This window comes from Monopterus albus, unplaced genomic scaffold, assembly GCF_001952655.1.
Source record: "Monopterus albus unplaced genomic scaffold, M_albus_1.0 scaffold56.1, whole genome shotgun sequence".
Taxonomy (NCBI): domain Eukaryota; kingdom Metazoa; phylum Chordata; class Actinopteri; order Synbranchiformes; family Synbranchidae; genus Monopterus; species Monopterus albus.
In genome coordinates this window covers 2,412,571-2,424,198 of record NW_018127936.1, presented here as the reverse complement: position 1 = coordinate 2,424,198, position 11,628 = coordinate 2,412,571, and the positions used below count along the sequence as shown (strand labels likewise).

Here is an 11,628-nt window from a genome sequence, read left to right as displayed (position 1 = left end):
CAACTGTAAGTGTATCAGTGTTAATTTAAAGTGAAATTGATGTTTATCACCTGACCACAAAGCTAAATGAGGCATAGGTGGATTTCATTTCATGCAATAGTACACTAAGAGCAGTAGCAAGCTGTTCCAAATATTGCATCAGCTGTTACCCAATCCTTGCAGGAAAACCACCTGACCTCAACTAAACAGCTGACCTTCTCCTCTTCCACTATGACAACTCTACACATTGGCAGTGGGAAAAGGTACCAGGAAACATTATCCAAGAGTGTTTGGTCTCAACGTCATGCTCTGTTTAGATTTTCCTCGAGTTTTGTTTCTTCTTAAGTGTGAGCTGAGCACAAGTCACTGTTCTTTTTATGTTATCAAGAAAGACAAATATAATGACATAAACCACACCTGACTGCTACAATTGTGAAGAAATATTTGGAGATGTGTTTCCCTTATTTAAATGTTTGTTAATAATATTCGAAGTGGATTCAATAATTTTAGGCTTCATACATTTTTTTTCTTTATCTCCTTTAAACAGTCAAATTCAAAGGGGTTGGATCTCTAGTCTATTTTACACAGCATTACTTTTATTTCTACAATCTGGTGCATTTCAGCTGCAGTAGCACTGTGATACTGGTGCAGTGGCAAGTGATCTTGTCTGTTCAAGGCTGTAGCCATATATTCCCATCACAACCTCCCAACATTGAATCAAAAATAGATATTTTACTGAGCTACTGTGGAAGTGCACAGCTGCTGTAGTTAAAATGCAGACAGAACTTGGCATCTAAATGTAATGATGTTACTTGAGCACAGATACTAATCATAGCTTCACATACTGTAACGCTGTATGTTGTTAAATGAGCTGAGCCAGCTTTCAGAGACATGGTGTACTTACACTATTTAAGGTCATAAATGCCAGCTATTAATTCTGTGAAACTCCTGTGGAAAAACATGTGCAGAATGTTAAATGAACCCTGGGGCAGTGCACATAGGGTGGTGAATGTTGCATAAATAAATAAATGCATAAATGTATTTAGAGTTATTAATTCAACCTTTGAAAAACATGTTTACACACCATACATTTTATGTATGAAAATAAAATGTATTACAAAAATAATGGTATAAATCAATTCAAAATAGACACCATTTTTAATTGCAATACAATCAAACCTAAGAAAGCTACAATATTTGTCCTCTCACCAGGCTTGTCTTGGTGGTTGTTCCACTATGTGGGAATGAACCGACATAATTTTTTCATTTGAATCTTGTTCTATTTATTTGTGTTTCTGGGTTTAGAGATATTAATTCAAACCCGTATTAAGTATGCAACAGAGCAAACACAGGTAAATGAGTTGCTCACAGAGTTGATTCCATCCTTTAGGCCAACCTTGTAGGCTTTGTGACCATGCAGCCAACACATTCTGGGGCTTCACGTCTGTCTCTTACTGCTCCTAGATTATGCAACCTGTCTTTGCATGGGACGCACTTGAGTTTATGAGATATATTCTAAGAGGCTCCTCCTCAGACATTACACAATGCTGCAATAAAGTTACAAAGTGCCAAGTTCCACATGGGCTGGTTGAAATGCAAGCAACAGGCCTGAGTCACAGCATAAGCATTTCTTTTCTGTTGTGTCCAACCTCTTTTATCAGTACAAGGTTCACTTTGACATGTGAACACCTCTGTTAATCTTAAGGTCACTTACGTTAATATAGTTATTCCTGTTAACGTTGCAAAGTTTTAAGATGAAATTCCTTACAATAAATCATTAACTGCACAGACCTTTAAAGAGATAAGGGATAAGTCTTGAACAAGAGTTAACTACAAAATTACAAATAGCTTCTCAGGGCAAGATTCATCTCAGCCATTTGCAATCAGTAAAGTCAACCACTGTCTTCTGGCATCTGCTGGTTATCTTGGTATTGTAGGTCTTTAGTTCTTGTTACCATTGCCAACTCTGAGAGACGAGACAGTCCAAGTAACTTCAAAACAGTGCTGATTTATTCAAAGGATCACAGGTAAAATTAACATTACACACTCAGGTATCTTGCACCTCCAAACTGCTCGCAGGCAGATGTAAGATGAAAGACCCTGAACCCACCAGGCCTATACATTATATCACCTCGGTTGGGCTAGCCCCATACTACACAGAAACGTCAACCCACGACCTCTAGTACATGTCGTGACTTAAACATAAGAACATATTATGGCTAAGGCTACAGTTATACACGTCATAATAATAATATTAAACACCCTGTCTGCTGACAGTCATCAACTCTTCTCTCTAGTTATCCTTGACCAGATGTACCCTGTAGAAACTCATAAGCATGACTAAGCATTTAACAGTCTAACTAGACATCCTCTCTCCAATAAATATTTCTAATACATAAAGTATCTACCCAATTTCTATCTGACTAAACATACCTAACAGTTTGTAACTAGCCTACAAAACCTGCATGTGTTTTTTTTTAAATACTTACTGACCATTGACTGTAAGTCATTTAGTGAAAATAGTACATTGTAGATATGTCTGCTTGAAAATAGTCATGTAAAGCTTGTGATCATAGAAACATTATAAGGCAAAGGAAACATTTCCAAACAAGCAAAATAAATAAATGCAAATTTTTTTCACACAGTGATTGAACAGGGGCTCAAACCACAGCTAGGTCCTATCTGTGTATCTAGCAACAGCAATATCTACACATGCCTTGTTACTTGGTGAGAAAAAAAAACACAGTGCTCAACTGGTCTTCAATGGAAATAAAATAACAGGTTAAACCACCACCCTTGAGAGCAAACTCAGTTCTCATAATACAAAGGATATTAAACTACCTCAACAGCAACCATGGATTAACTTGCTTCAAAAACTGAAGCAGCTGGCTGTGCCATAACTCTCAAAGAACAAATGTGCCGGTCAGTTTATTGACCTTTTAGTACAGGCAGCTGTCAGAGGTCAATAAGAAGGGGCAGGAATGGGATCAAACGCAGTAGTCTGCACTGCTCAGGTCCAGAAGCAAGTTTGCACTGGAACAACAAATGATCAGAGAAAAAAAAAGCTAAACCTGATACGTTCTACACAGACTGACACCTTTTCAAGACCATCAGAAATTGTTGTATTTCAACCAGGTGGTTCTCCTTTAACTTGTAATGAAACTCACTGGTAGCAATTAACAGGCCCTGGCACTATAGAAATCACACTTGCAACTAGTTAAAAAGAGGACAGGTTGACTCAACCTTTGTGTCATGTGGACCACACTGAGCATGGAGAAAAGAAAGAAGAGCAAATTGTCTAGATTTGAGTACCACAGTAGTGGAAAAGCCTGGACAATCTCAAGAATACAAGTCCATCTCCAGAGATCTGGCTCTTCCAGTGTCCAAATGGTGGATAAAGAACCTCGATTAACTTACAAATTCAAGCTAACCTGCAGGCACAGGATGCAACAGTGCCAGCTCACACTATTTCTTCACCATCTGAATGACAAGGGACACTCTGGTAGGAGAACCAAGGGGGACCCGGCTGCTGACACAGGAACATAAAAACGCCAGAGTAGAGTTTGCTAAAACTCACCTGAGGAATTCTTCTTGGAGAGGCTCACAGATGTTTTGGGGTTGCTTTGCTGCTTCACGCACTGGATATCTTTGACTGTATGTATTGCATTATGAAATCTAAAGACTACCAATGAATTCTGGGGCCCAGTGTCAGAAAGTTGGGTCAGAAGTCATTGGTCTTACAGCAGGACAATACCCCAAAGCAGACTTTGGAAATCCCCAGAAATTGTTTCAGACAATGAGCTAGGGAGTTCTGAAGTGGCTTGCAAAGGGTCCAGATCTAAATCCCATAGAGTGCTAGTGGAGAGATCTCAAAATGGCAGCCGGGAGAAGGAAGCCTTCAAATCTGAGACCTGGAGCAGTTGGCAACAGAAGAATGGACCAACATTCCAGCAGAAAAGTGTAAGAAACTGTTATAGGAAATGATTGATTTCAGTTATTTTGTCCAAAGGGTGTGCTACCCAATATGAAGCGGAATGTCAATTTTGTTGTTCTATGAGGAATGTATCAGATTTGCCCCCCTCTTTTTGTGCTGTTCCAATGCAAACAAAATAAATACAAGAATGCCAAAGAACCACACAATTTTCTGGGAGAAGTGCTGTGTTATCTGACAGAAATGCAGGCGTGTTGATATTTTTGGTCATGACTGCAACTGCAACTGACTCCTAAGAGTTTGGATCCATCACTAAATGTTGGTATTGTTTTTCTTTGTAGGCTTATTGGGAAGTTATGACTCCAACATTGGAAAATACATTCAAGTATTCCAGTGTTTTTCTAGTCATGCCAAAGCATATTCTGTAAAATAAATAAATGGCCTATTGCCAATTACATTTTATTTATTGCACTGTAGTCTATTGCAGGTTGGGTGATCTAATAGGGAGAAAGATGCTTGGCCAGTTTGTCAGAATTAATAGTTGTGGTTCAGTCTTATAATTGAATTTCCTCATGACTTTTCTTTATGAACTCGGTGGCAAACAAAAAAAACAAAAAGATGTAACGAGACAAAGACATTTGAAAGAGCAGTTTATTACAGAGCATAAGGAAACTACCCAGTTTAGACATAAAGCATAATACAGTATGAGCTACTTGTTCCTCTGGAAGTTGAATGCATGTTGGTAGAAAGGGCAAAAAGCAGTAGGGGAGTAGAGGAAACAGAAAGGCACTCTTACACATACTGTAGCCAACAGGATGATGTCCGAGGGGTAAAAGGGGAAAAAAAACAAAACTTGAAACACCATCCAACATGAGATGGCCATGTAAACTAGGCTGGTTTCTCTGTACTACACCAACCAAATGTTGCCAACTCATTGATGGCTAGGAAAGAGCTCAAGACGTACAGACAGTTTAATGGGATTTAAAACCCACCTAAGATCTGCCATCCAAAAATAAAAAAAGATGGTTGTTAAATAGTAAATAGTAGCCAGTGACACTTTCCTGTTGAGGTGGACCAAAGCTTTTCTGTACAACACTCTGGAGCCTCAATCAAAACACTGAAGCGATCAAGTCAAAAGGAATTCAAGATTCACTGTGTTTAAAGCTGCCTTCTGAAACGTCAGCTTCTCTGTATCCACGCCTAGTTTCAGAGAACAAATAAATAGTGTTGAGGTCTGTCACCAAGCTAAGAAAGCTGTGGCAAAGAAGACACCCCTGCAAGAATAAAGATGGGAACCAGGTTTCTCTGTAGCCACACCTGCCATCAGTATACTTACGGAGTATAAGAGCCTTTAGTCACTTCAAACCATAGAGGAAAAAAAAAGAAACATTTAAAAATGACTCATTTAAAATTGAATTTCAATGCACAAAACAATCCCAATTTTTCTGTCAATATCAAGTATAACCAAAACCTCTGCAGACCAGAGCAGTGAGCAGCTTCTGACTTTTCTGTATTACGTCAGAAAACAGCAATGATCTGTAGGGGCATGTGAAGCTTTATGCTCATTGAAGAGCCTGAATAATAACAATTTGGTTTGCCCCTTATCCTGCAATGCATAGCATTTTTAGTGAAAATAGGAACAACCCTTGAATTTCACTTGTGCCATTCTAGCATCCTCCACAAAGACACAGGAATAAAGCTAACAAAAAAGGATAAACAACACTGGGTCAGGAAATAACTACTAGACTAACAGAGGAGGAATGTTTACAAAGAAGCTAAACTTGATTAGGAAGGTGCTAGATCAAAAACACCCTCCAACTAACAAATTAAACTTCTAAATGGACTTGAAATACATTAGGTGTTGTGCAGACTCCTTGCTTCAATAGCACCAGTAAATTAAGAGGGACATCACATATAGCCTAGTATGGTACTGCCATGACACTGAGAAGAGAAGACAGACGATGTTGACAAGTGTGGAAAGCCAAAAGGAGAACAGGTGAGCAATCTATTCAGGGTCTATCACAACAAGAAGCAAGGGAACCCTCACGACGTGACAGAACATCAAGTACTATGGGAATGAGTTCATGGAACCCATCCAGTCCTTTAAAACATCAAGTTTGAGGCACGCCTCCTATAGGACCCAGCATAATACTGCAGCCAGCAGAAAATCGTAAAAAGACAAAAGGAGAGAGGTGGAGTGTGGAAAGTAGTCATGTTAAATGATAGCATTATTAAGAAAAGAGAAAAAGGCATTTCACCCCGGAACCTTGGAGGCTTCTCTGTAGTATACACCAACAGGCCTGGGGGAAAAGCTTAACAAGTTTAGTATTTGAGTTTTTTAGGCATCTCCCATGGGAAGGAGTTTCGCCCAAAGTGGCCATAGGCTGCAGTCCTCTGATACATGGGCTTCTTCAGATCCAGCTCCCTGGAATACATAATCAAGATATTTAACAGCAACCACACACAGCGACCTCAGATGCACGCATTCATACTGTCACAGGCATAACCCTCACATTAGCCAGTGGGGAATACTGAGAGCCACCAAAAAAATAAAATCAGAGGCTGGTTAGATGACTAAGTAAAATGGGTAATACGCAAAGCTTCAACACTTACCCTGCCAACCAAACTGGACACTGCAGCTTGCAGATGGAAATAACTTATCCAGTTTACAAAAGGACCACTATCTAACTGAGCTACAAGGCTCCATTACATAAGATAGCATATACACACACACGCCCTAATAAATGAGACTTTTGTCCTCACTGATTCCCATGTGTGTAACCTACTATTCCATGTAATTAAGTAAAAAGAGATAGTGCAATATCAAACCAAACAAAATACCAGCTGTAGCAAAAGGAAAATGGCACTGTTGCTGCAGAGTTTCATAATAAATTAAATTCACAAAATCCTGGGCAGAACAATAAAATACAATACCCGGACAAGAAAACAGGAGGGAGCCAAGTGCTGGTGTTTCATGGAGTAGCTGGTGGCTTCAGAGGTTATGCATTACCTGACAATGACTCCAGGACGGAGATCAAAGTTCCTCTTCACAATGTCAAGCAGCTCTCTCTCACTCTTGCGGGAGGTCCCATAGTGGAAGATAGAAATGGATAGGGGATGGGCAACTCCAATGGCATAGGACACCTAATACAGCACACATGCATGATTATAGCAAGAATATAAATAGAAATCTTCAGACAGGAACCTCTTGCAGGCCCTCTCTCTAAAATAAATACCGATGGGTTTTGACATTCAAACTCACCTGGACCAACACCCTCTTGCAGAGCTCAGCTTTCACCAGAGACTTGGCTACCCAGCGTGCAGCATAAGCAGCAGAACGGTCCACCTTCGTGTAATCTTTCCCAGAGAAGGCTCCACCACCGTGGGCTCCCCAGCCTCCGTAAGTGTCGACAATGATTTTACGTCCAGTGAGGCCAGCATCACTCTATAATGGTAACAGAGATTACACAGAAGAACAACTCACAGGCTAATTAGTTTCCCAAAGCCACACCCTCTGACATTTACCTGTGGGCCTCCGATGACAAATCGCCCACTGGGCTGTAGGTGGTAGATAGTGTCATCATCCAAATAGATGCATGGAACAACAGCCTTGATGACTTTCTCCTTTAGAGTATCTCTCATTTCCTCCAGGCAAACATGCTCATCATGCTGAACAGAGATCACAATTGTGTGCACGCGCACTGGAAGCATGGCTCCACGATCCTGGCGGTACTGGACAGTAACCTGCAAGAGGTGAAAACATAAGTGAGCTAAATACCACAAAAAAAAAACCAAAAAACCCCAAGAGAACTGAAAATGATTAAAAACAGCAAATGCGACAGTGCTACCTGTGTCTTGGAGTCTGGTCGGAGCCACGGAAGAGTGCCGTTGCGTCGCAGTTCAGCCATCTTAGCATTCAGTTTGTGGGCCAGGACAATTGTGAGAGGCATACACTCCTCAGTCTCATCAGTGGCATATCCAAACATAATGCCCTGCACAGTAAAAGACATAGAATCAGCATCTTCAAAACAATTTGAGGACAAAAATAAGGCAGCTGTAACCGAAGATCACACATAAGAGACCAAAATGTTGCTAGCCACTAATGACCTGGTCCCCAGCCCCAATGTCCTCCTCATTGCGGTCGATGTGAACACCCTGAGCAATGTCAGGAGACTGCTGCTCCAAGGCCACAAGAACATTGCAGGTCTTGTAGTCAAAACCTGTGCAGGACAAGAGTTCAAGATGAAGGTACTATTCATTTACATAGTTTAAAAAGGCTTTTTTAATTCATAAAGCTGAAATACAAACTGCCACACCTTTGGAGGAGTCATCATATCCGATCTGACGGATGGTGTCACGAACAACTTTCTGGTAGTCCACAGTGGCACGTGATGTCACCTCACCGGCCAACAGGATCATCCCGGTCTTGGCAACAGTCTCTGCACAAGGCAAAGAAGATCAAGATCAAAGATTTTTATTGTCAATTCACTATATGTGCAAGACATACAAAAAAATCGAAATACTGTTCCTCTCTCTGATGAGGAGACAAGACAATAACATCCAGAAGAAAAATATTTTGTTTATGTCAATATACACATCAGACTTTGGCTAACAAACAGGAGAAAAATCAAGTTTTTTTTTTTTCTTACCACATGCAACTTTGGCATCAGGGTCCTGCTTGAGATGGGCGTCTAGAACAGCATCACTAATCTGATCACAGATCTTGTCTGAAATATAAGAATAACAATGCAACTAAACAACGGCATCAATAAACTGGACAAAAAAAAAAAAACAGTGGTGTCGTAATAAACTGCGGCACATTAGCGCCGCCGCTCGTGGTCACAGGAAGTAACTTGCGGCCTCCTTACAGTCGCCATTTCAGCATGTGCAAATGTGGTGGGGAAGGGAGCGCGCGCAACGAAAGGGGGAGGGGGCGAAAAAGAAGCGTGATAAATTTACAAATACTGGACTAACTACATCTGCCAAGTACATAATATAACACACTGTTGTACACGTAACTGTTGTTGAGGCGATCGGACAATGTTTCCCGTCACTGTGAGCCGCGTGTCACAGGAATCACGTTAGCCCTGACTCGTTCAGAAAACAGATTAACAATTGATAAATAACTATACTGTAAAGAGAATATCTCTCAAGTAACGTTTACGGTTAATACGTGGTACTAAACGCTGTGGCAAGTTTGCGATCGGTGGATCGGGGACAAACAGCTTCATCCCTTCTGCAAAGATTAGCCAACTTACATCATTAGCTGGTAGCGCGTGCTCTTGAAACCGGGCCAGCTAAATTCACATAGCAGAAAAGGCCTTAACATTCAAATATGAATGTATGCACCACATTTTCTTACTGAAGTGGACCGTTAAGTCATACAGTACGGTGGATAAACAACGTGGTAATACAGTTTATAAATCAAGCCATTGGAGACAAAATGATAAGGCCGGCGTGTCGGGTCTTACCGGGGTGTCCTTCTCCGACCGACTCTGACGTGAACAAGAAGCAGTCCTCCTCAATCAGGGAGTTATGAAAACCATTCATCTGTCCGTTCATCATTGTCACCAAAGGTAATATGTTACAATGCTAACTCCGTATTACTAATTATTAATATTATCTCGGTGTTTCTCGATCCCGTTGAAAGGTAGACTCGTCTCACGGTGAATCTCTCTGCAAGCCTGGTCCTCTGGCGCAGCGCTCGACTTTTTATGCTAGGAAGGCAGACGCGCTGACGTCATGGGGAGGTCCACACCATTCAGCCTGTAAAGAGATGGTAGCATACTATAACTAGAAATGGGCTGCAGACACCGACCACCCTGTGCTGTCACAATGTTACAGTGACATGAGAGAACAATTGCTCGATCACGACCTTTTACCTCAGTAGTCATCTAACCACACCCAAAGTGTGTGTGTGTCAGTGTCACCCCGGTATTTGTACCCTGTTTTGTGTGATGATTTAATCTGAAGCTATAAAACCTAATAGTCATCAAATACAAATCATAAATTTGTAGCGGTATGTACGGTATGAAATAGCTAAATTTGACTCATAACCTCCTTGTTAGTCTACTAAAATAGGCTACTCCCACACATATATTATTGTTGTTTTTCTTACTTTCAAATTTAATAAAATCGCTTCTTACAGTAATAGGATAAGCACTGACCAATATTCCTTGGTTTACTACAACTACTAATAATAATAATAATTTGTTTTGTATATTGACATTCTTAAAACGCGACTGCTGCAGTTTCACTGTTTTTTATGAAGTCTTAAAATAAATATCCTGTTGTCTTTGTGTGTAATGTATTTTGCCATAGGCAAGAAAAGAACAGTTTCAGGAACCATTAGAGTTTGGTATAAACCAACAATGGTGTAAGTAATTTGATAAGCTGTATCCATTTTAGCTATCACAAGAACATCTGAGCATGTGTTTCCCCAGTAGAATAACCAGATATATCTAAAAAATACATTTGCAACAAAGTGAGAACTGGACAAAGGGGGAAAGATCAGAGGCTAGGGATATTATACCTCAACATAACATGATTATATTTTACTCAGAAAGCTCCTATATCCCTATTTTGCTTCAAGCCATGTTGTGTAATATAATCAATAACATGTGTCCCTTTTTAGACTGCAAAGGGGTTTAATTATTGTCTCTGAAAGGGCTGGTTTACCTCCAAGGAAGAACAGTTTTATTTGAGGAGACCAAAAGCTGACAGTGCTTTTACTGTAAGGTTAGATAACTAACAGTAGCTGTTGGATGATGATGATAATAATAATAATAATACATACATACATACCTTTATTTATCTCCTAGTAATGAAATCTAGAGAGAAGCCAAAATTTGTCCTTTCATTTTACAATTTTGATGGCAAAAAGTTTTAAAAAATCAAGACTTTTCACATTACAGCCTCATTTGTATTGCCCTTTTAGTCAATTAATTTACAAGTTTTATTATTAATAATATTTGGGCTTATGATGTTTAGTGTCTAACCAAAATAAGGTAAACTCTGACCAGTGTTGCATCAGAATGGTACAGTCAACCAGGATTTGTATGATGGTCAGCTTCTTTACAAAGGGCAAAAGCATGATGCAAGACACACCTGCTGTTGCTTTATGCAGCATGTTATGTTAATTCAGAAAGTTTCCAACTTCCACCACAAAAAAAACCATAAAGGTGCACTTTGTGGCAAACATTAAATGAATTTCAAATCTTTTACATAAATGAAGATAATGGATGTATAGTACTGTAGTTGCATTAATGACCTTTATAGTGACTGACTGAAGGAAATTACCAACACAACACTTACTTGTGTGAACATTTTAGTAGCTCAAAGGGCTTTCTCTCAGGGAGCTGAGTTATTTTATTAAGCCCTTATTTACTTTGTAAACCTGTTACACTCAAGGAACTACAGTTATTTTATTAAGGCCATAGCCCTTATGTACATTGTAAACTTATATTATACCATCAAATCACTCTATTTATCTATCTCTCTTTTATTCTGTCCCTCTAACACACAGACACAAGTTGGTCTTTTAATAGTTGTGAGGGCATTCTGACTTAACCGACCTTAATTGACATAGCCCCTAACCCTAAACTGAAACTAAACCCTAACCTAAATTTAATTCTAACTATAACCAAGTCTTAACTTGGTTTAACTTATTAGAACCATAGAAAGATATGCATACGAGTGTGTGCACACACACATACACA

At 39.7% G+C, this 11,628-nt stretch overlaps 1 protein-coding gene across 1 annotated transcript; it reads right to left on the bottom strand.

The window, feature by feature from the left end:
- Positions 1-4,543: 4,543 nt before the first annotated feature.
- On the bottom strand, positions 4,544-9,682 carry mat2ab (methionine adenosyltransferase 2Ab). Its single transcript, XM_020602546.1, has 9 exons — positions 9,382-9,682; positions 8,560-8,637; positions 8,227-8,349; positions 8,018-8,130; positions 7,759-7,902; positions 7,436-7,654; positions 7,173-7,355; positions 6,921-7,054; positions 4,544-6,335 (listed from the first exon to the last, which is right to left on the bottom strand). The coding sequence occupies exons 1-9, from the start codon at positions 9,473-9,475 to the stop codon at positions 6,233-6,235; spliced, it is 1,191 nt and encodes a 396-aa protein (XP_020458202.1). The 5' UTR covers positions 9,476-9,682; the 3' UTR covers positions 4,544-6,232.
- Between the last annotated feature and the right edge of the window lie 1,946 nt (positions 9,683-11,628).

Coding starts and splice junctions, on each gene's coding strand:
- mat2ab (XM_020602546.1), bottom strand. CDS start 9,475: ATGATGAACGGACAGATGAATGGTTTTCATAACTCCCTGATTGAGGAG. Junction 8,638..9,381: donor GGTCGGAGAAGGACACCCCG/GTAAGACCCGAC, acceptor CTTATATTTCAG/ACAAGATCTGTGATCAGATT. Junction 7,055..7,172: donor GCAAGAGGGTGTTGGTCCAG/GTGAGTTTGAAT, acceptor GTGCTGTATTAG/GTGTCCTATGCCATTGGAGT.